The 27,716-nt window shown below is 36.3% G+C and overlaps 1 protein-coding gene across 2 annotated transcripts in view; it reads right to left on the bottom strand.

Annotated features, from left to right (window-relative positions):
* Positions 1-4,101: 4,101 nt before the first annotated feature.
* ypel1 (yippee-like 1) overlaps positions 4,102-27,716 on the bottom strand; it is a 29,774-nt gene continuing 6,159 nt past the window's right edge. The window contains exons 1-5 of one of the 2 annotated variants that reach the window (XM_039771560.1): positions 23,154-23,423; positions 18,507-18,792; positions 8,643-8,686; positions 7,923-8,031; positions 4,102-6,232 (exon numbers count right to left, since the gene is read on the bottom strand). In XM_039771560.1, coding sequence (XP_039627494.1) covers positions 6,143-6,232; positions 7,923-8,031; positions 8,643-8,686; positions 18,507-18,623 — 360 coding nt within the window. In that variant the 5' untranslated portion in view covers positions 18,624-18,792; positions 23,154-23,423 and the 3' untranslated portion in view covers positions 4,102-6,142. Of the gene's footprint in view, positions 6,233-7,922; positions 8,032-8,642; positions 8,687-18,506; positions 18,793-23,153; positions 23,424-27,716 lie in introns of those variants that run through there. The other variant, XM_039771561.1, reaches the window with a different exon arrangement.

Raw genomic sequence — 27,716 nt, 5'->3', positions numbered from 1 at the left:
ATAATTATAGTGTTATTGAAAGTGCCTCAGCACAGTGTCAATGCAAGTTGCAGAGCGACAGTTTACCTTGGCAGTAAGGCTTTCTGACAGCTGTCTTCCATCTCCGTTTCTAAATTCAGCCTTTCCCTCTGGTAAAAATAGATTTAATTTGAAACAGACTGGTCAGCAGAATGTGCATGTTTTTAGTAGCAATTGCTGATTAAAGAGACAAGATAAAACTCACAAGGTAAAAGGAGGCTCTGTATGGGGTAAATTAATGTTTAAATGTGTACTCACTTTGAACCTTACAGCTCCAAAACACAAAAAAGATCATGTATGAAACAAGGCAATTGGGTATGCCAAGATGTTAAACAGAAAAGGCCCCAACTACAAAGAGACAAGCTAACAGATATGTGCCAGTAATCAGAAGATGTTACGTGCACTCACCCATTTGCAATTCAATGAACATATAGCAAACATTTAAACATGTGATGGGCTAAACCGACTACTCCTTTTCTCTCCATTCTTAAAATAATGAAAAACGACAAAAGGGGCTGAATTGGAATCTAAGCATCCCATTTTCAAGGTATCAGTTGCTTTAGTTACATAACTTCCAATGACACTCTCACATTTTAAGGTAATTCAAAACTCCAGTCCTTGGTAGTTCTACCATGTTAAACTCTATACTGTAGCATTAGCTTAGTATCCTAGACATTTCTCAAAATTACAGGCATGTGCTCAACACTTCTCAATGCAGTCTGCACACTACCTAGATGTCTCACAATATTACTTTCAACCAACATTCACTCTGGGGCATTTCTCTGTCCTCCAATTATTTTGCAAAATTTTACAATTCCAACAGTTTTCATTTTGATTTAAGTTGTGCACAAACTACAAAAAATATATTTTTTAATTAACCATGCAGCTTACCTTGTGAGAGCAGGATGTTTTCAAAGATGACACAAGATGCAATTCCGAACAAACAAACAGTACGCAATACATGAAACAATTGAAATTCCTGTTCAGTCAATGACTACTAAGAGTGTCAAAATAAGATCTGAAGAGCCACAGTCTTCAAAACTTTAGAGAACTTGCTTTTCAAAATTTGAAAACTGCAACAGTTTAGTTTTTCCTTAGCCTACAGCTGAGCTCTAATGAGATGCAAGGAGAGCCAACAGATTATGAGTTAAGCTGATCTCATTTGCACCTGTGTCCATTGTACAATATACAGTTCATTCAGAAAGTGCCTAGACGCCTCCTCAGTTTACACAGTTATATTGCAACCTTTTGCTAAAAAATATTTTTTTTCCTTCCTCAAATAACACTGAATTCCCCTTAATGTATTAAAAAGAAAAGCTGAAATATCATATTTAACATAGGTAATTCAGACAAATAATTCAACACCTAAATCAGATTTCATTGAGAGATTCTGTTCCTTGTTTAGTGTCCACCTGTGGTCAATTGAATTGATTGCACACATTAGGAAAGGCACACTGCTCTATATACAAAGGTGCCACGGTTGAAATGCATATCAAAGCAAAAATCAAGTCATTAAATCGAAGGACTTGACTGTACATCTTTGAGACAGGACTGTGTTGAGGCACATACTTGGGGAAGGCTACAAAATGTTTTCTACAGCATTAAAAGTCTCCAAGCCCACAAACCTGACACTCTGAGATGCTGTGAAAAATGTAAATAAAAACAATGCAATGACTTGCAAATATCATAAACCCTTATTTCTTTCACATTAGTATATAGAAAACAAATCAAATGTTTAAATTGAGAAAATGTAACATTTTAAGAATAAAATCATTTTAAATTTGAAAGTTGGGACAGGGCGAGGTTTACACTGCATAGCATCACCGCTTGATATAAATAAATAAATCTGGAACTTGAGGAGACCAGTTGCTGGACTTTTGGGAGAGGAATGTTGTCCCATTCTTGTTTGATAAAGGATTTTAGCTGCTCAACAACTGAATTGTTTTTATTTACATTTTACAGTGTCCCAACTTCTTTGGAATTCGGGTTGTGTACATCTGTGTTCCCTCCAGTTATTGGAATGCCTGGTAAAGAAGTGTTTAAATGAATAAAAGAAAAAAGTAAGATCCAACAATTAATTGAACAAAAATGTATTCCAAGAGTAAATAATCCTTCATAAATTATTTAAAAAAAAAAAAATTGCCTCAAATATTTCTAGCGCCTTAAATTAATAACGTAATTAAAGGTTTTCCCCCTATTTACTTCTATATTTATCAGAGTGTGTAGAACTTTCAAGCAATAATCCGTGACTTTGACTCACTGAGGTATAAATGCGAGGTGGCACAGAGGCCAAATTCTGTTTATTCATTCATCAACATGGGAAGAATAATAAACATCTCAAAAGAAAAAAAAAAAAGTATGATGACCTTTAGAAGTCAAAGACTAGCTACTGAAAAATGCTACTTGCCTTAAAATTCCCATACTTAGTTACAGTAATAATTAAAAAAGTTAATATTACCCAAGTTTATTTTGCCCCAATGAACAAGATGGTAAAAGAGATAAAAAAAAAAGTCCCCAAGGATCACTGTTGGGAGAAATACACAAAAAGTAGCATCTTAGGGTCAGTTAAGTATCCAAAACTATCACATACCACCTCCAAGACAGCATTTTCTGTCATTTAACCACACACATCAGCACTTGGACCTGTGTTCAAGTAGCGTTTAGCAAACTCCATGGACCTAAACCCCATTAAAATCCTGTGGTATGAGTCGAAAAGGAGAGGACACACGAGGACTTTGAATCCTAAATCATCTGGACAAATTCTGTGATTCTGATTGTCTGCTCTATATTCTCTAACCTTATAAAATGTTATAGGAGAAGACTCAACACTACTTTATTGTCAAAGGGAGGATGTACAAAGAATTAAATATGAGGGTGTCATTAATTGTAGCATGTGTTGGTTTATTAAAAATCATTTCTTGATGAGGAATTATTTTTAATCAGAATAAATGTACTTCAGTGAAAGGTTGTAGATCATTTTTTCAGAGTGAGATCAAGGTAAGGTGTTTCTCTCTCGACACCCCATCTTTATCAGAGCTGCCAATAATTGTGGATCAATCTGCTATAGCCAACAAAATACTGAACTTATGTACCCCACTGCATAAACAGCAATACGAGAGAGAACAGCACCTGCTCTGGATAAGTGATTTACAATGGGATGAATGGATTCAAGTTGAACTAGTGGCTATAATGTACCATGTAAGCCGAGACTCACAGTCTATCTTAACTTTGAGTGACCATTAGCTTGTTAACTGGAAGCCTATAAACCAAAACTAAGGACACTTACTACTTCCACAGGCAAAATAATCACTAAAAGGCTTTTTAACCATTAAAAGAGTTTATTGTAATATCTGTAGTTGATACAATACAGTAAAAACGTCAGACAAATGTGACATACATACATTTTATTTTTGTCCTAAGGTGGATGGCAAAGCCAAAACAAAACAAACAAAAGCAAATATTTATTTTCATATATATATATATATATATATATATATATATATATATATATATATATATATATATATATATCTCAATTTTTATTTATTTTTTTTGCATTGTAAGGAAAGAAAAAATATCAGGCACGACGCAATAAAACCATTATAAATACAACATGCTTCAGATCTTTTTTTTTTTTGATGTCTGTACCCACTTTGTTTTCGAAACAGTCCTATGAAAATAACACTCTGCAATTGTAATCTTTTCTTTTGCATACTGCTTCATTAACTGTGAAACGACACACTACCATCTTCAGAGTAACATTTTTCCATACAATCAAAGGATTTTAGAGTTTGTCATCAAGACACATTTAAGGGTAAATACCTGCTTGGGACAAGAAGGCTTCAGAGATTTTATATATCCGTAAAGGTGAGCAGCCATGTAATCTTGCTATGCTGTGATAAAGCAACTAATTGTTGATTTTAAGCTTGTATATTAGAGAGACATGAAATAAAAATGTTTATTTTCCTGAGGCATGTTTTACACGAGTCTCAAAACGCAATATTTTGAAATCCTACCAAAGAAGTCAATTTGTGATGTGTGGTGATGGCGACCAATAGGGAGTATATTCCCAAAAAATTTATCATCATGAGCAACTCCCTTATACTCTCTCTGATCACGGCTAATGAACAACTGTTCCAGGAGAAACCAGCTCATGGTGCGTTCACTTGGTCCCAGAAAGAGGTTACTACTGTCAGAACTGAAGAAAGCAAACAAAAACAACAATAAAAGAATCACGCTGTTTCCACTGGCTCCTCAACAAAACTGTGCCATAGTGTGAAACTCAACAAATAAAGCCATAGGTACAGTTAACAAAAGTGCTTCAAGTTTTGGGAAGTAAAGTCACTTGCCCAGTAGAAATACGTATAAAACTTTAAATATGTTTATTATATGTACAAAACCGTTACAGGGAAAACTCTTTCCTAAGTTTTTTCCATCTGTATTTTTTCAAGTAGGTTTATTAAAAAAAAAAAAAAATGAAATCATCCTGCTGTATAATAGGTTCAGTATCCAGACTGACCTCTCTACATATCAGCTACTGGAAACATTTAGCCATTCCATGAAATGTAACACCCCCTATTGCCACTTCCACATTTTAGTGACATTTCTCTACTAACATTCGGAGTTTACAGAAATGTCATATGCTGGTTTAAATGTATACAATCAGTTTCATTTTAGGGATGTAACAGACACTCTACTCTACACTGGACCCTTCATGACAATCTAAATTTACCTGTAAGGAATACCAAGAAAGAGCTAAGTCAGAAGACTTTCAGGGGATGCTTTACTTACCACCTTAATCAGATTTTGGTCAAGAAGTGCAAATAACGCATCCTATACTATTTGGAAAAAAATACAAAAAAGCCATTTCTCTCTCTCCCCATAGCAAAGGACATATAATTCACTTTTATCTTTCTTTTTTTTTTTTTTAAACAATATTGTGCATTGCACAGCATTGGGCATCTGGAAAGGACATGCCAGGACATCATAAAGGGGGAAAAAACTGCAAAAAACGGCAGGAATAAATATGTTCTACTGATTAGTTCAATAGCAGCAAACTGTCATAAATCTCTTAAATACATTTTCTTTTACTTTGGGACATTTAAATAGTCCATAATGCCAGTCTCTTTGCAAATTTAGTGTGTAGTCTGAAAAGTACAAAAAGGAGAAGCCTTTCAGATTATTATTGGATACACTTATTGCAACATCCCTCAGGGCGTTAGGTTTTCCAGCAACCTTCAGCCCCCAAACCCACCCCATTCCAACAAACAATCATAACAACCCCACCCCCAATGTTGGACATAAATATTTGCCAAGTAACGAACAACTGTATTAAATTACGCTTCTCGTCAAAATTAGGAAGAATATTTTAGGGTGCATTGGCAGATTCTACACAGTAAAATCATTAACCCCCTCCCCAACCAACCATCAATTCATGCTTTTCCAAATCTTGATAGCGGAAAACCAGCCGCAAAGTTTCTATATTCAAGATGTGCTGTTGTGGACCTCATTTTCACTGAGGGAAATGAGAACAGGAGAGGAATAGGCAAATATAATTTCCATCAAGTTCAATTCCACTTCACCTCAACCTCATCCTTGCCTGTAAAAAATTATTTGCTGCATCTGACCAAATTTAACTTCCATCATTCACCCTGAACAAACTGCTTAAAATGCAAGCAGGTCAAGGCTAGAGGTTGAAATAAGGCAGGAGTCCAAGGAGAAGAATGCTAACCAGTAATACCAGTCAGCCATCAAAAAGAGTCCTACAAAGAAGTGTTCACAATCCAGCCAAGTGGGACTTCACTGCATTCACGCATATGATGTGATGTTAAAAATTAATTTCTCCGAACAACATTGTTTAAATAGATTAGAGAACATAGCAGGGCAAAACCATATATGATGCAAGTGTTCCCCGTCCAAAAAAAAAAAAGTTTAAAAATAGGAAAGAACATTCTAAAAAGCAAATTAAGTAGCGCCAACTGAAAAATATGGTATCTTTTTCCCCTGGGACTATTCTGAGAGGAGACGTGAAAAAAAAGAAGAAGAGAAAAAAAAAGTCCCTGACAGAATTTCAGTCTTATAATGGTGGTGGTCTCTCCAAAAAAAAAAAAACACATCTGCAGGTTTATTCCCAGCCATTGTCCTTAATCATGTGAGCTAGTTCAATAATAAATTTCCCTTCCTTGTATTTTTGACTGCTCTCAAACGCATGTTCCTGTGGAAAAGAAGAGCATCAAATTAATTTTAGACAAGGCATATGAAATATTCAACTGGTTAACTAGTGCCCACCTTGCTAGACTGGTAACCTAATGTTGAAAATCAGCAGACCAGAAAAACCACGGACATGGAAAGCAAGTTAACTCAAGTACGGCTATCTAAACGAGTCCCCCCCAAAGTGTTGATATTCATTATACTCGGAGCACTTTGTTTGGAAAGTATACTCAATGTGAGCCACTTTATTAAAAAGGTTGAAAGAGGTTGTTGGCCCAGATTTCTCAGTTTTGAAGAAATGTCCCTAAGGGTCATCTTGCCAAAGTCTTTTTTGAGAATAAAGAATAATTTCTCAATGGCTTCAAGTAAAATTTATATTTCAAACACCAGCCCTGAAAAACTTTAAAAACTTAGTCCTCCTACATTAAAACTCATAGCCTTTGAGTATTTAGACAGTATTTGACTTAACTTTGCATATTGTATATATAGTAGTGATATCACAAAGAGTATGCACAGAGAAACCAATATAAAAGTAGTCAAAATAATCCCTTGTGTTGTCCGGTATAATGCCATTCTGTTTTATTACAGGTCTACATATTATCACTTCATGAGTATTACATAGCATTTAGCATACCATTGGTATCATGCAGCATGTTCTGTAGTAATAGTTTCTTTTCCCTTATTTAATTGCCAAATATTTTTGCAAAAAAAAAACTAATATGGCACTGTTAATTCTCCATCAAAGGACCATTTCAGAGAAAAGGGAAATTAAAAAATTAAGATGCAGAATGAAGTCTCTCTCCACGGTTATTTTCTACCGATCTTTTTTGATGCAGTGTTAAGAAATACATTTGGCTCGAAAGCACAGTAACCATAAAAGCAATTCAATTACAAGGTAGAAATGCAGCTCTAAATGTAGCAGTCAAGGTTACTATCAATATTTCAAGCATACCTGTAATAGTTTTCTGACTCATCCAACTTAACTAGCAGAAAAGAAACAAAAATCATACCACACCAATCCTTATATCTGAATTTCCATTTTAGCTAAAAGTGCAAGTAAAGGTTTTTTTTATTTATTTTAAACTCAGTGGAGCGATTACAGCAGAAGGCACATATAACATCCACTTACAGGCATAACTTGTAATTAGTGAGGAAAACACATATTAAGGAATTGCAAATAAAATACAGAATGATAAAAGGATATAATATTAAATATGGACACTATGGGTAAACGTGGAAACCTATACATAGCGCAGATATTGTTTTCCCATACAAAGTCTATTTTCAAACAAATTTCTACCTCCTACACTATCAAATTGTGATAAATATAAAGCAGATGCAAGTGTACATTTCACATTTAGTTTATATATTTAAAACTTGGCTCTTGGTTTGATACACACTATAAATGCTGGTCTGACCAGGACAGAGATAAAGAAAATGCAAGCAATGTATTTTTATATTTCTCTTGCAGGTGTAAACATTCTATGAGATAACAGCTATGGCAAGAAAATGTTCCTAATATTGGTATGACCTCCATAAAAATACCCTGCCCCTTGATTCTATGGTGACATATGAAGAGGGTCTGAGACAGTTTTTTCAACTCAAAGCTCACAGTTAAAAAGGCTGTATATAAAGCTATAGCCAAGATAGCTCTGCTTCTACTATAGAAAGAATAGTTGTGCCAAACTACTTACATATTTCCATCCTAATGTGGTTTTGCAGTTTTCACAGTAGATGTCAGCGACAGCATGCAAGCCAGTCAATAAGACCCTTTCTTCTGCAGGACCACAGCCCACATTCACACTATATAAAAGGAGAATGTGATCATTAAAACATAACAATGTGTACATAGTAAATAGCAAAATTTTAAACTTGACCTTAAAGAGAATTAAGTAAGGTAGAATTGCATAAATTACAAAAAACATTTTATAGGAAAATTGTTAAAATGGATATAATCTTAACATTGAGAAAAAAATCTTTCATACAAAGAAAAAGAATTTAGGGACTCTAAGGCACATTAGAAATTTCGGTTTCTAAAAACTGTAATGTTTCAGCATAGTCATACACTAGCCTTTCATCATCCTACTACAGTCCAAGTAAAGATCAATTCAAAGTTGCGGTGGGTTGGCACCCTGCCTGGGATTGGTTCCTGCCTTGTGCCCTGTGTTGGCTGGGATTGGCTCCAGCAGACCCCCGTGACCCTGTGTTCGGATTCAGCGGGTTGGAAAATGGATGGATGGATGGGTGGATCAATTCAAAGTGTGAACTAAACGCTATTCATACCACGGCAGAAGGCACCACCTAAACTACATAAGTTATGAACAAAGAAGGAGAAAACAACCTTTAAAGCATTGTTTCTTCTTCTATAGCAACAGCAGACATACAGTATGCAAATGAAGATCAGTCATACTTACACAGAGTTGAAGAGATAGGCCCGGCCTTGACTGCCCTGGAATGACTATTGAAAAAAAAAAAAAAAAAAAGGTTGAAATCCATTGCAAATCAGCCACAAATTGTAACTGCTTAAAAAGTACAATACACTTTTTCAAGATGACAAAAAAAATAAAACAAAACAAAACACATGATCGAGGAACATATAGTATATGGATCAAGGTGCTGCAGGTAAAAACCTTCATTATAATTACTTCATTTTTGCTAATCCACAATTTAAGAACATTTACAAATGACACAAAATTCTAATAATTTTCACAATTCATACTCTATGTACCAGTTTGTTTGAATATTATTCAGAAGTATATCAAAGTAATGCCAGGAAAACAAAATTGCAAAGCCTATCAAGGGAGGACTAGATGCATTAACTTCTAAATGCACTCTGAATCATTTTTGAGTGTTTAATATTTCACTTCATATATACTTTTAGAAGTCACAGAATCTCAAACGAAGCTTTGTGAAATGAACGAAGGAATTTGGACAATGGCATGCTGCTCTAAGTCAATGTTTAGGATACTGTACTTTTCTGCCATAGAGCTTTTCTTTTTAATTATAATAAAGCACCTAAAAGCAATCAATGTAACTCACTTTCGTTAAGCTACTGCATATATGGTCAGGCAGCCTGTAGATATGTTGGACAGCAGGGTGTATTCTTGAAGTCACACCCCGCTAGATATAAGGAAATCTGTGGGACAAAACGCAACAACCTTCTAGTCATCCTCCTTTCCCTCCAAATTACAACACAAAAAGAGCTTCGAGAGATCTTTATAGATTTACTGCTCTGCTTGGCTGAACAGCACTAGCCAGCATATTTTAAATTTAGCTACAGATAAAGAATTGTTGCATATGGCACAGATTCCAATTCTGCTTTTGCTTGAACACCACTTCTGACAGAGGAAAAATGTCAGCAAGGCAAATTACAATACATTTATATATATTTCATGTGTACACACACACACACACACACACACACACACACTTCTTAATCATTTGTTCCCGATAGAAATCAAGTGTACACATTTTATTACAGTGCTGTTAAATTTAAAAATATAAGATCAGCTGTTAAATTCACCCAGTTCAATTTTTTGTCTGATAAACCTCATAGCGACTGACCCACTTTTGGCTGCAATACAATATGCCATGGTTTAGTGATTGGAAAACACAGAATTTGTAAAATGCATCACATCCTTCCATAGGGTACATGATGCACATTAGACATGAACAGCATTTCTTACTAGGTCCTTATCCTCTGGCTGTTGTGACTCAAGCCAGAGAACCCAGATCAGCTTTTCTTTTTCAACTGCAAATTAGCTTTACCACTGCCATGTCAGCTGCCAGCTTTAATTGAACTTTTCATGATTTTTAAGTATCACAGGTTGACAAACCACGGCGACAAATTAGCAAGTCTGCCCTGACTTTACCTTCAACCCAAACAATTCACACTGAAGTTATACAAACATAATTATGAAAATGAATAATTTTGTTAATTTGATTACTTTAATCTGAAGCTTTAACGAAAGATCCTACTTTCTCCACTTACTAAACTGCCTTACCAAACATACCTGTCCAACACCACTACCATTCCTCAGTATACAAACAGTCTTCATGAATGCAAATATTAATTTTACACAATTAAATGTTCAAAGGACCGCTTTGGCTTCACTTGAAGTGAAATTTTAACATGTCCTCCTAGAACTTCAGGGAGTATCAACAAATTACTGGGAGGCAGTACATTACAAGATTACATTAGTTTAATTTAATTACACTATGAACTACATATTTAGAAAAAAAAAACATTTTTATATATTTTATGCAATATACCAGTGACAAATTATTTAAAAGAGCCATAAGTTACAAGGTTAATGTGTGGAATACACATGCTAAACCTCAAAGTTGCTCCTTTGAACTCTCCCAGAGGGTAGCCAACAGCACTAATGATCTTATACGAGAACACTATGCACTACTATATTTAGAAGAAAAAATATTACAGATTTCAATGGCATATGTTATAATGTTAATGTGTGCAACACACATGCCAAACCTCCAAGTTGCTTTTTATTTTGTACATGGCACCACAAAAGAGGACTGTTAGCCTAGACCTAGAATGCTTTGGAGTAGAATGAACACAGGCATGGTCTTAAAACAAACACAAGTTGGTGGCTTCATAGCGGACTACTGCAATGGTTTTGACTGGTGTAATGCAGTTGGAAAATTTAGCTTTTACAGTATGTAAAATACCACTTATAATATTAATTTCAGTCTGTTTTTATTTTAGAATTATTTAGATAATGACTCCGAAGTTGTGGGCTCAGAGCTCATGTGGGAAATGTTCTGTAACTGAAAGTACACTCAAACATGGTATTTATGAGGTATTTCCCCAAGACTGCCTTATTTTGGAAGTAGATAAAATTCTGAGGTGTATGCAAAATAGACAGGAATTCTGGGGGAAACATTGTTTATTATAATACAATATTTCAGCTTAGATAAAGTGACCGGTGAGTTAATGCTTTTAAGAATATTTAAAATAGAGGCATGGTACTTTAAGATGAATAGGTTTTGTGTCTAGACAAAAGTAACTTAATCAACCTGATCGGTTGTTCCAAACTTTGACAGTTACAATATTTTAGATAAGGCAGGGTTTTATTGTGAAAAGGGGCAGTCAGCAAGACCCTATAATTTCAAAGGATTTTAACAGGACAACGCCAGAGAGACATCGTTAACTGCCTAGACTAGGATGAGAGAGAGAGAGAAACAACTGCCAAAGAGAAGACAACTCAGTCTGACTTTGCCACCTACAGACTGCCTCCTCACTCCCAAGCATGACGCCTGGTTTAAGAAAGCAAAGAATGCAAACCAAAGCCACAGCCACCCGAGATGAAACTTGCTGTGTGACCACGGTTTGAATCGTTCACATTGTATGTCTTCATATCTAGCATTTACACCTGGCTTCTCCGTCAGATAAACATAATTAATGATTAAAATAGTTTGAGTAATGCGTTTACAGACATTTAGCAATGACCAATGATTGCTAATAAGACAAACCGTGCCCATTTAGGTATTGTACTGTTAGGGGTAGTGGTTAGCCCTTGGCTTCTAAACGCCTCCTGAGCAGAACGGCTTCTAGCCCCTGGCAAGTTAACAAACTTGAGGTAGCTAACCTTGGCCAGTGTTGAGATATTCTTGCTTTGCATTTGAGCTTTATCTGTGCTGAGAGAATGTTGAATAGACTTAAATGTTCTACAAGACTTATGTGAATCAAGGCTAACAGTTTTGTTTTTCTAGTATTAACCTGTCCTTCAATCTAAAAAGAACCTTAAAGGTTAAAGTGAATTTCATGGACAGTTTTACACCACAAAACCAACAACTCTTGGGGGTGGAGGGAGATATGGTAACTAGCTCAATATAACACCATGTTTATTTTAACTCCAGACCTCTTAGCCAATCAAAATACACACAATTTGAATCATGCTCAGAGCTATGGCTGCCATGAGTACCCACTGCTGAAAACTTTTGAAAGCCAGTTTAATTTGACTTTTGATTTTTTTTTGCAAACAATAAGTGTTTTTATTTTTTAGACAGTTCACCTTAGTACCTTTATCTGTTATATACGTCTTACAGGTAACTTGCCACCCTGCCATACTCTGTATAATTAGGGTAATAAATACTGTTTTTTTTTTTTTTTAAATAATAAATAAACACCACACCACATGGACTAATGGGCCATTTCTTCCATTTCACCTTAGGATTGCTGGAATTGTGTCTACTATTTTAACATCCCACATTGTTAGACTTAATAAATCATGAAAATACCACTTGAATATGTAACGGTTGTTTCAAGGCAAAAAAGAGTTTGTTATTGTCATTTTTTACCCACTCTGGAATTTTTTCAAAAATAAAAAATGATTGTGCATGCCTTGAGAGTGTAAGGACATAACCGATTGGTTATGACTAGCATTTGGATGATGTAGTTGGAAACAGGAACAATAAATCACATTCGTCTTCTTAACATAATGGACATGGATTGATTGCTGAATGGACAACTGTAGTCATTTTCAACCAGCCAATGCAGTTCATAGTGTTGTTTAAGAGGAGTGCAAGTGCCTATTCCTACATGTGAGTGACTCAGTTCATATATGAAAGAGGAGGCAAATTAATAATGCGCAATGTAATGCACTAATCACGGAGGCCCATGGTTAGCAGCACTGCTAAAACAGCAATACCTCATTGCTGAAAATAAACAATATGAAGTTTGTGTTTTTGGTTGTGTAATTAAAGCCAAAATAATGTTAAATAGTAAAACAACTAAAATGTGGGAAAAGTAGCACAAAAGGTATGTGAATGAAACAGGGATCCATTAAATATTCATTTTTAGTAACTTTTTAACAAGCTAGGATATTCCAACACCTGCCACAAATAAAATGCACGTCCTTTTGGCACTAATGTACCTACCGCTTGACTTCTGGAAAAAATCTTTAATTTGTCAACATATCAATGCGACCATTTTAGTAAGCTATTCATTTATACTAGGGAAAGATTAGTAGTACACATAACAGCATTCAGAAATTACACATGTGCCTTCTAATATACACATAAAGGCATTCAGGAATAATATGTGTGTTTTCCAGTTTGCATCAGTTTCATCATGGCTCCAGTGGAAAACCCAACAAAATGCTAGGCAGTAGGAAATAACCCTGAATTAAAAAAAAGAGCGATTGGTTCACTTGATGCATGTATCCGTGTTACTCTCATACTCTGCAGCCCTTTGCTTATGCTGACTGTGAATTATTATGCTACTTAACTGCGTATTAGGTGTGTCAAATATCTGTTCAAATGTTAATTTGCACAACAAATAAATTCAAATACTGTCTAATTCTAGGATGGTTAACATATTTATTTATCATCAGTAGAACTGGATTCAAGTAGGAAATAAAGTGATAAACATTACCAATAGAGGCTGGACGGAGTTATTCTATTGAACTAGAATGCATTACATAAGTAGTCAGCGGATAAAGGCCTCCCATTAGAATATGGCAATTGACCTGGGCCAAGACAACTTATATTGGGTCCTATTTTCCAATAACGATTTAAAATTTTTACACTGGGGGTATGGTATTCAGAAAAACAAATGTCTGCTCCTTGAGAACAAACACTGTATAATATACATACATAAGACTTTACCCTTGTTCCAGTGCAGTATTTAATAAATACTACACCCAAGTGCATTATTCCACCAACAAAATAAGCCACCACTAATATACAACGATTGTGGTCAACTGATCAGTTTTTTTTTTTATTGATTTGAGAGAGAGAGAGAGAGAGAGAGAGAGAGAGAGAGAGAGAGAGAGACTGACTATGTACACACTGTTGTAATTTCTACATGGTGTGTCCAAAGTGTATGCAAATACCCAAGTGGGGAGACACAAGTTATTTGAGCAGCAAGTTTAAACTTTATTAGGTTCATGTTTAAAGGAGAGAGAAGGCACTGTGCTCTCAAAATACCATAAGTATCCCCAGCTCCAAACAAGGGTGGACTAACTGAATTCTCTTCTTAATGGTCTTCGCGCACACATTTAAAAAAGTTCCAACTGGTTTTGAATGCTTTTCTTTACAAGGGTTGACCAAAAATCAAATAAATTACCACTCTGGAGCTTGCAAGCACCATCTTGCTACCAGATAAAGAAAACACCTTGAAAAACATTCTAAAAACAAACAAAAAATAATCACTGCAAATCTGTGACACAGGAAAATCTAATATCGGCATAATACTGTTTTACAGTTTAGTTACTCAACTTTTGAAAAACATTCTCTTATCTTACAGTTTTGGATACTCAGACTGAAAACCACCTGTATTTTTAATAGCTTTTTCTTTATTCAAAAATTTCAAAATATTCTAGCCATTCACAAAGTACATAATTAGCACATGATGTGCAAAACTAACTTGAAAGGCAACCTTTAAAAGTTCAACCGTTAACTTGGCAATTTATTCTGTAATGAGTCTTAGTCTTCATGTTTGTAATACACATAATAGGTTTCCAGTTTCAAAAATAAAGGCAGCAAGAAACATCCTTCACACACCAGCATATTATCTTTAGGAGTGTTGCACACCCTGGAAAGAGAGCAAGTACAAAAGAGATGGCCTGGGTGGAAGCATGCAAGGCCAACATAAGGCAGGCAAAACAGCAATAGACAGGGATGTCTGTCCGGCCAACAAAAAGCTGAGGCCAGGAAAAAAATGGCAAGGCAAATGGTTCACAGAATATGGACCAAATTACACTTTTCTTCACTGTTACCTATAGGCCTATAGGTTAAAAGGGGTGCCAATAGGAACCCTTCCTATGAAAAGTCTCTTTTGCAACATGGTATTAAATTCTATCCTTACTGCTACACCAAGTTGTTCTCGATACACAAATGGTTATTTTTTAATGTGTTAATTTTACAGTTTGTTGGATTTAATAATATATTCCAATTCTGTTGTATGTGTAAAGCAACTTGCAATGTCACATTGTTAATTGACTGGCAAGTAAAATGAGCATGTACTCGCAAGACAAAGGAACGAGGCTATTCTAAAACCCCACAAGCCTCAAGCTGAAAAAAATGGCAGCCAAGACAACAAAAATCTGGATAGACTTGTTTTTCCTAAGAAAATGGATTATAGGCTGTACAATATATTCAAATTGGATCAATTTTGGACAAACACTGGACCAAAATAGTGCTTTCATATGTATGTATATTTAAATACAACAGTTAACTATCACCAAAATTTTTGGCAACATTATAGAAATAAAATTTGTTTAGTTTGACACTCAACAAGCAAAACTGACACATGACACATAAGCGTTTATATGCCAGGACACAGCACTCTGACAAAATCTGTTTAACTAAAATGAACAAGAATATGGATAGAACTTCATTTGTCCCTGGGATACACCTGGTAATATATTGTGGAAGTACTGCTATTAGTCACTAAATTGGTTAGCAGAGTTTGCTACCATAATAAACAGAGAAAAAATATTGTCATGGGTGAAATAGGTTGCCTGTATAGGAGGTACGCAAGGACATGTGACAATACGAGATTAATTTTCTGCTTAACAAAATATCCCGCTTCATCTCTGTAACCAAAAATTAACTTTCATATCTTTGTATATGGAATATGGAGAGAGATTAATTTTCTTGTGTAAATATGTGAATGTCAGCAGAGGTATTGAGTACTCTATCTTAAAAAGTATATCCCTGAGAGACTGTGCATTAATTGTGATGCAATTCATTAAAACATAATGAAATCTTTCCCATTACTAAATATATTAATTCTTTTTAAGCCTTATTAGAGGGACACTTAAGCTTCTTAGTTACTTCTTAAATATGGATGTTAGTTTTCCTCAATTTTTTTTTTTATTTAAAATATGTAATCAAGGTAACAATGCAATTGTGAGAAGGACAGTTTTCATTGTGCAGTTCTACTTCTAAATATGTTAAAAAGGTAGCACATTACAAGGTGGAAAATGAGGAATATATAATTTTTGCACACACTTTTTTATTATGTACTATTTGACATCTATCACATTTTTTATTATGTACTATTTGACATCTATCACATTTTATGGTCTCATCAGTGTACTGATAGATTGGATCATTGAGTTTAAAGCTTAACATCAGTCATCGTTACCTTGGAAACACTATCCTTCACTAAAATAACAACAGTTTATAATTGCTCTGTTGATTGCCCGACTTTGAGGTCTTCAAATGAAATAGGTATATTCATAAAAATGTCATAATTAAAAGGAAGAAGTTAAGAGCTCAGTATTTGCAATTTTAATGAAATGGCAGCGCTGCTGCCACGCAGTTAGGAGACCCGGGTTCGCTTCCCGGGTCCTCCCTGCGTGGAGTTTGCATGTTCTCCCCGTGTCTGCGTGGGTTTCCTCCAGGTGCAACGGTTTCCTCCCACAGTCCAAAGACATGCAGGGTTAGGTGCACTGGCGATTCTAAATTGTCCCTACTGTGTGCTTGGTGTGTGGGTGTGTATGCCCTGCAGTTGGCTGGCGCCCTCTGCCCGGGGTTTATTTCCTGCCTTGCGCCCCATGCTGGCTGGGATTCGCTCCAGCAGACCCCAGTGACCCTGTAGTTAGGATATAGCGGGTTGGATAATGGATGGATGAAATGGCCAAAAACCCTTTACATATAGCTGAAGATGTCTGAGAAAACAACACATTCTGAAATCCTATTTGGGAATCAGCGACTTTTTTCATTTACCACTATAGCCAAAAATAGAATATTCCTCTCACACTAACACATTCATCAGTAAATGACTCAACAAAAAATGGCTTCCTGCAATTATCAAGAAAAATACTAAACTCAGTAACAAAAGCCAAGCACCTGTACAGTTATTGTTCAGTGATGATGAGTGAATCCCACTCAAAGAACAGATCAAAATAATTTCCAGACTGACAAGTATGAAAGGCAGTTATCGCTGCCAACATGCACAGATTTTATAAATTTGACACTATCACTTATAGGTTATTTCTACACATACATTAGTGTGAAAGAGGATTAAGTGATTTACAAAAAGCTAATATAGTTGAAAGCCTAAATCTTGTCACACAGTTCTGCACTTAATTTCCCTGACATGGATAACATGGACAGCACCATGGAACAGACAACAGATTTCAGATATAAAACACGTAAATACATCCATCCATCCATCCATCCATCCATTTTCCAACCCGCTGAATCCGAATACAGGGTCACGGGGGTCTGCTGGAGCCAATCCCAGCCAACACAGGGCACAAGGCAGGAACCAATCCTGGGCAGGGTGCCAACCCACCACACGTAAATACATGGAACTTAAATATATGAACTTAAATGTTTTGAGTAATCTGTCTTTTGAACAATCAGATTACACTTGTTCTTTTACAAAATGAGATTCTTCACAGGAATTCTGTTGTGCTTCTAGTCCATCAGTAAAGGCATGTGAGGTAGCTAGCTAGCTGCATGGAATAAATGGGAATAAATTGTCCAAAAAAAAAAAAAAAAAACCATCACCAGGTATTCCAATAATGCCCAAAATCTATGAAACACTCTTAACTGCACAATTCCGGGTTCAAAAACATCCTACTCATATTTATTATTTGGCGCAACGGTTTTTCTAAATCATATATACTATATGCTTAAAAGCAATGGTCTTTTACTGTTGAATTTCACAAATATTGGAAGGGTGCAGCACAATGATTTACAAGATTTGCCTGCCTTACACTTCCCACTCAGCTCAGTTGACTCTGCTAATCAGGTAATAAAAGGCACTACTCACAAAGAGGGCTAAACACCATACGTCTCAGTATCTCATAATTCAAAGGGAAACGTGTGATAGAAATACGCCAAATGTGAAAAGGTCCAAACGGAATCAAATTGCACTTATTAAAGGCTTCAGAACATAAAGACTCAGTTGAGTGAATTCAGAGTCTTTAAATTGCTAACTGCACTTTTAGCGTAATTTTGGAAAAAATATTTCACAGGGCCTTAAAGAAAGGGAGTACTTTTTAAAGCTAATTTCTAATCACAAATACCCCGAAAAACATATTACTGATCCTAAATGATACAAAGTTCATTCCCTGTTGGAAATATTCAAATTTTGCATTACGTTTCTTGTTTGATAAGGAAATTGATGTCATGGTACTACTAGATGCAAACGGCATGTATACACTGGTGGGAGAATTAAAACACAGAAAATACATGCAGAACAAACAAGGTATCTGAATGGGAATGAAAAAAAAAAACTGCATATCCAGTGCAAAGTATCTGAGTGAGTAGCACCTCCTAGAGTGAGGGAGCATTACCTTTGAAATGAGCTCATCATGGTTAGCCAGGTGTGCTCTACAATGAACACAGCTGTAGGTTCTGTGACAGTTGGGCAGGTATGCCTGAAATGTCTTAGACTTGGTCATCTTTACCATTTCTGTGTCTGTCTGCTCCTCAGTGGGCTCGGGGCTTGTGCTGGAAGTGTTACAACTGTGCTGTACTTGCTGACAGAAAAAACACTGGAAAATGCAAGCAAAAGCCGTTGTTGGTCTAGAGCGGGAGTGTGGTACAGTCCACACAAACAGCACAGGAGAAATGACACACCTGTAAGAAAAAAAAAGATAATCAAATGTTAAAATACGTATTTACTCTAATTATACAGCATTAATATGATTTGGTGTCTTGGATTACTGTATACAGTACAATTTCACGTAGTGACTTTCACAGTTAAGCAATATGACAAAACACTGAAAATCAATTATAAATATTTTCAAGAAAAAGACTCTCAAAGTAAATAAACGTGCATGTATGAGAATTTTCTGTTAACCCATTTTGTCCTTATATACAATCACCAACACTACTGCATAAAATCTTAAATAAAAAAAAAAAAAGACAAATCTACTCCTCGAGTTAAAGTAGCTTGTATAAACTTATATTACTTTCAGAGTTAAACAATTTTTTGTGAAGTGTTAATTTTCTCATACACTTACACACTTAAGGGCCACAGGAACCTGATGCCTATCCTAGTGTCACCAGGTAGAAAGTAGAAAACAAACCTGACTGGGATACCACCACACCACAGGGCACACTAACAATTATCATATGCCTCTTACAAAAAGTTTCATACAGAATGAAAATGCATATTTTTCAATACCTCACCCACTGCACACGGGTCCCAATCCATGTGGTCTGTCGTGTGGTGGGTATGGCAATGCACTATCAGCACATGCTCTCAACCTCTCCCTCTCTCTCTCTTACGTGATATCACTACAAAACTACAGAATCATGCAAGGTAAGTGAATGCAATTATTTGCTTAAACAAAATACCAAATAAAAATTAAGATGCATCAGATAGCACACCAATCTACTGAAACAAGTAGAAAAAAAAAGGATTTTTTTAAACAATGGCAGATGATCCATTTCAGTTTGAATTACCTCTACAATCTCCCTCCATCCACAAATTACTTTAAAACACAGATATACACATCCACCTACTAATGACTGTCCAATTCAGTTTTGATTTCTTTCTCTGTGATAATGGTGTTAAATTTAACAGAACAATAAGCTAAACTCTGATTTTTATTAGGACACCACTACCCTCTGTTCATATTTAAAAAATGGTGCACTAAAAGGATAGAAACCTAAAAACGTCTATCAGAACAAAGCAGAGACAAAGAGCCTTGGTGGTTCAGCTTAGCAAGCTGATTTGTGCTTAAAATAAGATACACAAAGACCTTCAGGGCCCCTTGAGAAGCTGGATATTTTAATAGCACAACAAATACTGAAGAAGATTAAACTTAGCACAGCCATGTTCCACTATACAACATTCATACAAGTTATTTTAGCAATTTACATTTGAACAATCAATTGAAAACTGTTTCAGTATAAAATAAGGTCTAAACTTTGTAAGATATGCCTCAGTATAAACTTCCTTGGCATTTACAAATATAGAAAAAAAAAATAAATAAATGGTTGTGTCAAGTAAAGCAATGAGCTACAGCAAACATGAAAAGTCATCATGAAGTGTTAAACAAGACCAGCTTGCATTAATGGTCATTTTCAGCAAACACAAACAGAGAACAGCATCTCCCCGGACTCCACTCCACAGAAAAACAAAAAGTACTCTTGTATCTCAAGGCCACATCTGGCCAGGTGTCAGGCAATAATTAGTCAACACTAGTGTCATGGAAGACCACATTATTGGGGAGTGGAGAGTTAGGGTGCTTCAAGAAGCAGGGATTGTGAATGGTCTAAAAATAACACACACATATGTGACCTGGCAACAAGCAAGAAACCTAGCGATAGGTTGCGTGAAAAAGCTATTCTTAGCACGTGACCTGGAAACTGAAGTGAGAAACTGCCTAACTGCATGCTACTCAAATAGCTTAGAAGGTTTAGCAAAGCCTGATCTTGTTTAGTAATGTCCCTGGGGCTGCTCATCTACACAGGGGACTTTTAGAAAATGCACCAGTAGTGGTGTACAGCGAGAATGCACTCAGCCAGTAAGGAAACATTTCTAAAGTCTGGCTGCCTGCCAAACAAGTGTTCCAAGTTAAACTCCCACCACCATAGAACAGTATTACAGACTGATTCTGGAGATATCACCCCTGCCTTTTGTATTCAGATCCCACTATCCCAGACAGGTTAAAACCACATACATCCTGTCTGCTCGCTTGGTGCTCGATAAGCTGGGAAGGTGCATGTTGCAAATCACAGCTGTTATTTATAAACTGCTTAGAGCGAGACCGCCAAGAGCCTGTGTGGAATACATGACTTACACAACAGGAAATAAGAGAAAAATACTTAATACACACTCGTCGAGCTCAGACTAGGTCAGGGCACAAATTACTTTTAAAAGTGCAAAACAGGAAGTGTGTCTGCGCAGACATCAGATAGGCTTCATGGCAGGCACACAAAGGAAGAACATGCACTGCACTCAAGTGGGGCAAAGGAAAGCATGGTAGGTAGGCTAGCTTGTCACAAAGCTCAATATCACACAACACTGAATTGCCAGCATAATCCCTTTGACAGAAAATGAATACCACCATTCGTGACATGCTCGAATTTCTTAGGCACATTACCATCAAGCCAAAGCGGACCTTTATCTGATTTACATCTATCTAAAATACAGATAATGTAAAAAGCTAACACTTGTCACAGCAGATAAAATGCTGAAAAACTGATAAGAAAAATCTTTAATAGTAAAAGCAGAACCATTTTCCATTAAATAAAACAAAAAAAAAAAAACTCAGCTGCAAACTTGCAAATGCATACTGTCATTTACAGTGCACTTTATGAATTACAATGCTTTCACTTTGATCTCACTCCATTTCACTTTTATAATTCAAAAATGGTTAGCTGCCTTCAGTAAAGCAAAAGTGTGCAATTACAATGAATAAAACATTATAGTGATAAATATACCAAGTGCACATAGACTTTGCTTTACTTTGTTGTCTTGCAGACAAGATGACGAAAGTCAAGAATCAAAAACTAAGCCTTTTGCACTGGCACTTTCCCTGCAATATTCCTACCAACTCTCTTTTAACAGAGTGGTTAAATAGATGACTAAAACGTGTATATAAAGAGAGAGCAAGCCACTTTTCAAAACAAGCAAATGCTGACTGACTGCTTTATGCTGCCCTCCTCTCTGCTAAAAAAAGAGGAAATAATAAAAGTGTAAAAAGAACAACGTCAAAGACTGATTTGTACAACACATACACCTGTAAGTCTGAATGATTTACACAGAAATATACATTGCCTGCACAATGACCCTAAACAGTTGCCATATGAACAAAGGAACACATGTACAGTGGTTTATTTATGCCTTTAAAAAGATGAAAGCAGATAATACATGGAGGACTGTAATTATGTGATTGCCAGTGGCTCAGCAACCACACAGAAACCACAGGCAACAAAAGTCAAAATTGCCAGGGGAAATGTGGTGCTACTGGAATGTCCAGAAATTAAGTTGGTAAATGTATTTATTTTAACAGATGTTTTTCCCTCTCCTGAGCTTGACAAGTCCTCCACAACCATGTAAAGGTGGTCATCCAATACACGTATGGCAAATATATAAAATTAGCACAGCACTCGTTTTAATTGCAATGATGTCATTGTTGACATAATAGAGTAACTCTAAGATTTTAAGTGACTGAAGGCGCTACATAATTGGCTAATCTCTTTATGTTCTGGTGAGCAAAACGCCACAAAAACTTCCTTTTTGTGAAAGCCAAGCGGTTGCTTCATTTTTGCTTCCACTAAATTTATACAGTGGAACTGCAGTCTTGTTTACAGTTCACTCTCGTAAGTCACAGTATAATTATTTGCACTGATTAATATCACACTGGCAAATACAACGTCCAAAATTGAATTTTGTTGGCAGTTATTTTTGAGAAATAAAACACGAATTTGGTCTTTTGTAACGGGTGTTCGATACGACCATCCATTATTAAAAAAAAAAAAACATGCACAATGAAAACCTCTCTACCCCTTTAATTGTATGTACATTTCTTACTTCAGTTTTGGGGGTTTAACATGCCACACTGTCTTACTTTAAATCCTCGTAGTCTTTCCTCCGTTTAATGAATTGACCCCATTATTCTTAAGCAAACGGTCAGTGCAGAATGCCACGGTGGGGTGGGGGGGTGGCACGCTTTTTCGTCGAAGCATACACCATTTCTGTACAATTTGAGGACTTCTCTGAATTTACACTAGCTGATTCTTAAAGTAGAAAATGCCCTGTACAGACGGGCAAATGTTGGCATAAAACACCCGTTTAAATTCAGACGAACTGTTATTAAAGCTGCAGAGTGAAAGAAATCAACGCGTCCAAAAGGCAGCCAGTCCATAACCATCTGCATTTGGAGCGTTTTCGCTCGGCCGCGACCGGCATCCCAAACGATAAAGGAGAAGGCTGACAGCCCACGGCTTTTCCAAACTTGACAACACGAGGCGCGGACACTCACCGCCGGCCAAGACTCTCTTCTTCTTGCTGCTTTGTGGGTTGTAAATGAAGCTTTCACGACGAAGGCCGCGGTGAGCAGAGACGTAACAAGTTGCCTCTTGACTTATCCCCTTCTCCAGTTAGGGTTGCGTGCAGAGGTGCTCCCGCTTGGTCGAGCACACGCACATTTCTCGCCTGGGCTTCGTCGCTTGATTTCTTTCTTTTGTTATTGTGTTTCCCTTTGTTTTCCGCTCGCGGTGTCTTGACGTCTACTGGTGACCAAACACCGCCTCCAAACCGTCTGCGAGGGAGTATTGTCCAATCAGAGACGAAAAGGGGTGGCGTCAATGCGCCAAGCTCACAAAACCCGGATGTGTAAACAAATACAGTGAGAAAGCATGTGGAACGCGCGCGCAAGAATCTGAAAAACTGGTTCCACGCGGCAAGAGATAGTCATATGGGGGAAAAAAGATATACTGTTTTATTCAGAAGAAAGCATGTTCCATATCTCATGCTATATTGCTTGCAGGTATGATCCGGTCCAAAGCAAGTCTTGGGGTATCTGGTCTAAAAGTGTTCCTTGAATAGAGATATAAAGGCCCGCTGAGCTCAAATTTACGGTACGTTGCCCAGGAAACATGAATAAAAATAACCTACCTTCGGATCACGCGTTTCTTGGATTGTTATCACCCGTAATAATGGGTACAGCTACAAGTACGTGTTACTGGAATTCGAAGATAGCTTTCAGTCGCACTGCGATAAAACACAAAGGAAACAATGGTTTTTATTGCTTTTGTCCGAGAGTTTAGGGACTCGGGGATAGGCATTGATTCGGTGATGGGAGCAGTCTAACATTTGAACCTGCAGCTTATAATGCATTTACGATTTGTAAAAAAAATCATTGCATTTCTTGGAATTTGCCAAACCATCTGAAACATGGCTCCAGAGCAGGGGTCTCCAACTCCAGTCCCGGAGAGCTACTGTGGCTGCAGGTTTTCATTCTAACCCTTAATTATATATATTTTTCCTTAATTAGCAACCAAATAATATTAAAACACAAAATGAACCAATACATAAACAACAACCTGCGTCCATCACACAATGACTGAAAATAAAGAAAGGTGAAGGCCTCAGTAATGTTGATCTGCTCAGGGTCACAAAACATTTTAACAGCGCTCTTAAAAAAGAAAATCAACAGTTTTGGAAATGTTTGACACGGCAGAATGTACACCATGGAATTAAATTACGGGTTTAATTAGCAACGAGAATCGTCTTCAAATTAAGAAACTTAATGAAGGCTGGAGTTTGAGGCCCCAACTTAGTCAGTCATCTGTAGGTTCACTTCACATCAAATATATGTTTAGGTGCCGTTTAAGGAAAAAAGAATCAATTCAGCAGTCAGAGTTTCAAGAAAAGTCAATTAAAATAAAGGGAAATAGTTAATTAGCAGCAAAAACTGGTCACTAATTAAGCAGAGTTAGAATGAAAACTTGCAGCCACAGTAGCTCTCCAGGACTGGAGTTGTAGACCCCTGCTCTAGAGTGACCATTATACCAAGGAGTGTCATAAGTACCAAGTTAATGTAAAATAATGTACTGTTTTGATACCATCAAACCAGCAACTCTCTATGGAGTTTATTCCTGCTCAGTCACAAAGTGAGTCAGTGGTGCTGTGACTGTGCAGTTTTAAGTAGACAAACTTAAACGTTGTTTAAATCTGAAGGTATCAATCAATACACACAGCCAATGTGCTAAACTTGTGTGTGCTTCTGTTTAGCACAAAGGCTAGATAAGCCAAACTCTCCCAAACCACTCCTTACACTGGTGCCGATCTGATCAAAAACCAGCCCCCTTGGCCAGTTATCTACAGGAAACACTCTCTTCCAACAACAAAAAAGTCTGAAATAGCATAAGCTGCCCTAATTTGGGCTTTTCATAAGAAATCTGATTTGCCTCATGAGATAGAAGTACAAAATAAACAAGAACAGTTGCTTTAGATATTTGATATATTAAAAATATGTGCATTAATTGAAACGTTTATAGTCTAAGTGGTCTCAATTGTAATACAAATTACTCATTTTTCTTCCTGTGATTAAGGTACACAATGAGCGAGATCCCTAGTAAAGAATCAAAAATAACATATTTGTAATCACTGTCCTTCAAATAGTCTAAGACGACATCCAACATGTTTATGAAATTTCCATTTTTAACCTCCCGAGAGTGGCTTTTGGAGGGCTAGGGCAACTGCAACAGAATCAACTATAAAAAAATATATTTGTGATCAGCAACCTCAAAACGGTATTAAAGAACACACCATATGCCCATTTTAATGATCTCCATTTTTTTGAAGTTCTGTGAAAAAAGCAGCTTTGACCCTTGATGTGAAGCCCTGGGGCATGCACAAATTCACATCCTTCTCATTGCTTTTGCCAAAGACACCTACTGGTTAACTCTTTATCATCTTTATAAAAATATTGTTCCAAAGTGACGTAAAATGAAAGTTTTTCAATTGTAGAGGGGCACAAATAGGGGATAATCCTAAAAAAAACTGGACGTTTTGAACAATTAAGACACTAAAGCTAGTTTCTTGTACTGGGCAAATCAGGAGGCACCAGACACTATTTATTTAAATAAAGCGTTAAAGCCATCCTTTTTAGAATGTAAAATTAATTGTAAAATGGAGCCAAAAAAACACCAAGATCTCAACAGTCCAATTTCCCAGACCTCTTAGCAGAGCGTATTCTCTCAGACAGAACTCGCCATCTATACTTTTTAGTTTCAGTTGTTGCCATAAGATCACAGGTTTGAGGTTCCAAGGATAAATTTTTATTTTTTTTTAAAAGTTAATAAACATCCTGAGGCTTAAATCAGTATTTGCATCGTTCATCAGTTAGGTCCAAACGTTGGTTTAATTTTTAATTGTAATATGTTTTCACTGTAAATGTTCACTGCTATATTATATTTAATTGTATCAAGTTTGTGTTGAACTGCTGTATTCTTTGTAATTTGTTAAAAACATTAAAGTTTCATTGTAGTTTCTTAGTAAAACTTACTGACAAACCATATTTCCTTGTAGGACAATACAATTAATTGAATTAATAAGAATTTTACATTATTCTTACCACATTTCACAGTCTCAGGCTTTCCAACAATAATTACAAATGCAAACATATAAATTTTCAGAAATGCCATGGCAAAAACGTACAGTAAGGTAGCTATTGTATATGTCAACTTTAGTATCCCACTTTGTACCTCATAAAATGTACTACTGGATTACGTGCATCAAGAAACGTCTTTTAGAAGTCTCTTTGAATAATAGCATCCTTTAAGCAAATAAGTGCAAATGTAAAGAAAGTCAGAATCTTTTTTTACATGCATACTTACAAAGGCTAATGCTTAAATCACAGTGATCACAAGGCGTCTGATATTTTACTGTTCTGAGGCAGTGATGAAATCTAGGTCACCATAAAACCTCCATTTCTGACTTAAATACATATAAAAAGCATTTTTCGCCTTTTAAAGTTGTCACTCCCTATTCTTATCGTAGCATTTTTCTGTGTTCCTGAGTTTCAGTTTGATGGTCTGTTCTAATCTCCTTTGCCTTGTAGAGTTACCTTGTGACCGTGTTTGCAGATAATGGTGCTATATAAAGCAAGACTGGCTTATCTGAACTAACTTCTCCAGAAACAGATACAATTTGTAGATTTGCCTTCAACTACCCTCACAAAGTAATTATAGCAAGGATTCTTGGCACCAGTTTGGTTCTGAAGCCCTGCCACCCTATTATTAATTTACAGTATAACATTTGGATGGCTCCGAATTTTATTTTTGGGATTGTTAAACCTCCCTCTAGTACTTAAGTGTTAACAGATCTTGTGTCCTCTGTTCTGCATGCTCTCATGTGATACAGCAGCTGTTCAGTAGACAGCTACTGAGAAAAATAACCACAGTATTGGCTTCTCCATTCACACCTCCACTTGCCACTGTGGACAGACCATTAAAAGTAGTGTTGGTCACATGACAGTCTACCGATACAGGGCCATTTTTTAAAGGAAATATCATCACATGTCAGTCTACTGAAATGTGAAGTTCTTTATTTTTTTAACTCATCATTTGAAACTCCCCATGCATTTACTTTCTAGTTTAATACTCACTGAAGCGTGTAATGCATTATCACTTATCTTTTAAATCTAGCCTCATTTTTACTGCATCTTTCAAATTAATTTCACAGTGATATCACAATTTTTTCATCACAGAGTCATTCTATTGCTTTTTTACTGTTTTTTTTTTTTTTCTTTCATCTTAAGAACAGATGACGTTTGCCAAACAAGAGGAGACCCTTTAATCTATTGACCTCATGTGGCGAGTGAATATCTCATCCAAATTCTTTAACCTGGGACGGCTTCTGCTTCAACTACGGGACTTGTTCATTTGTCAACAGATTCCCACAATCCATACTGTGATGAAGTGGCTCTTGGTTTCCATTTTACATGCACTTCCTCTTAATTTCTGCCATTGTCTTGGGAGTATGCAATTCTAAGCTTAAGTAAACAAATGCTGCTGGATCAATTGCATTGATGTATTTT

This window comes from Polypterus senegalus, chromosome 12 (assembly GCF_016835505.1).
Source record: "Polypterus senegalus isolate Bchr_013 chromosome 12, ASM1683550v1, whole genome shotgun sequence".
NCBI lineage: Eukaryota > Metazoa > Chordata > Cladistia > Polypteriformes > Polypteridae > Polypterus > Polypterus senegalus.
Note: the sequence above shows the minus strand (reverse complement) of the source record. Positions and strands in the feature narration are given on the sequence as shown.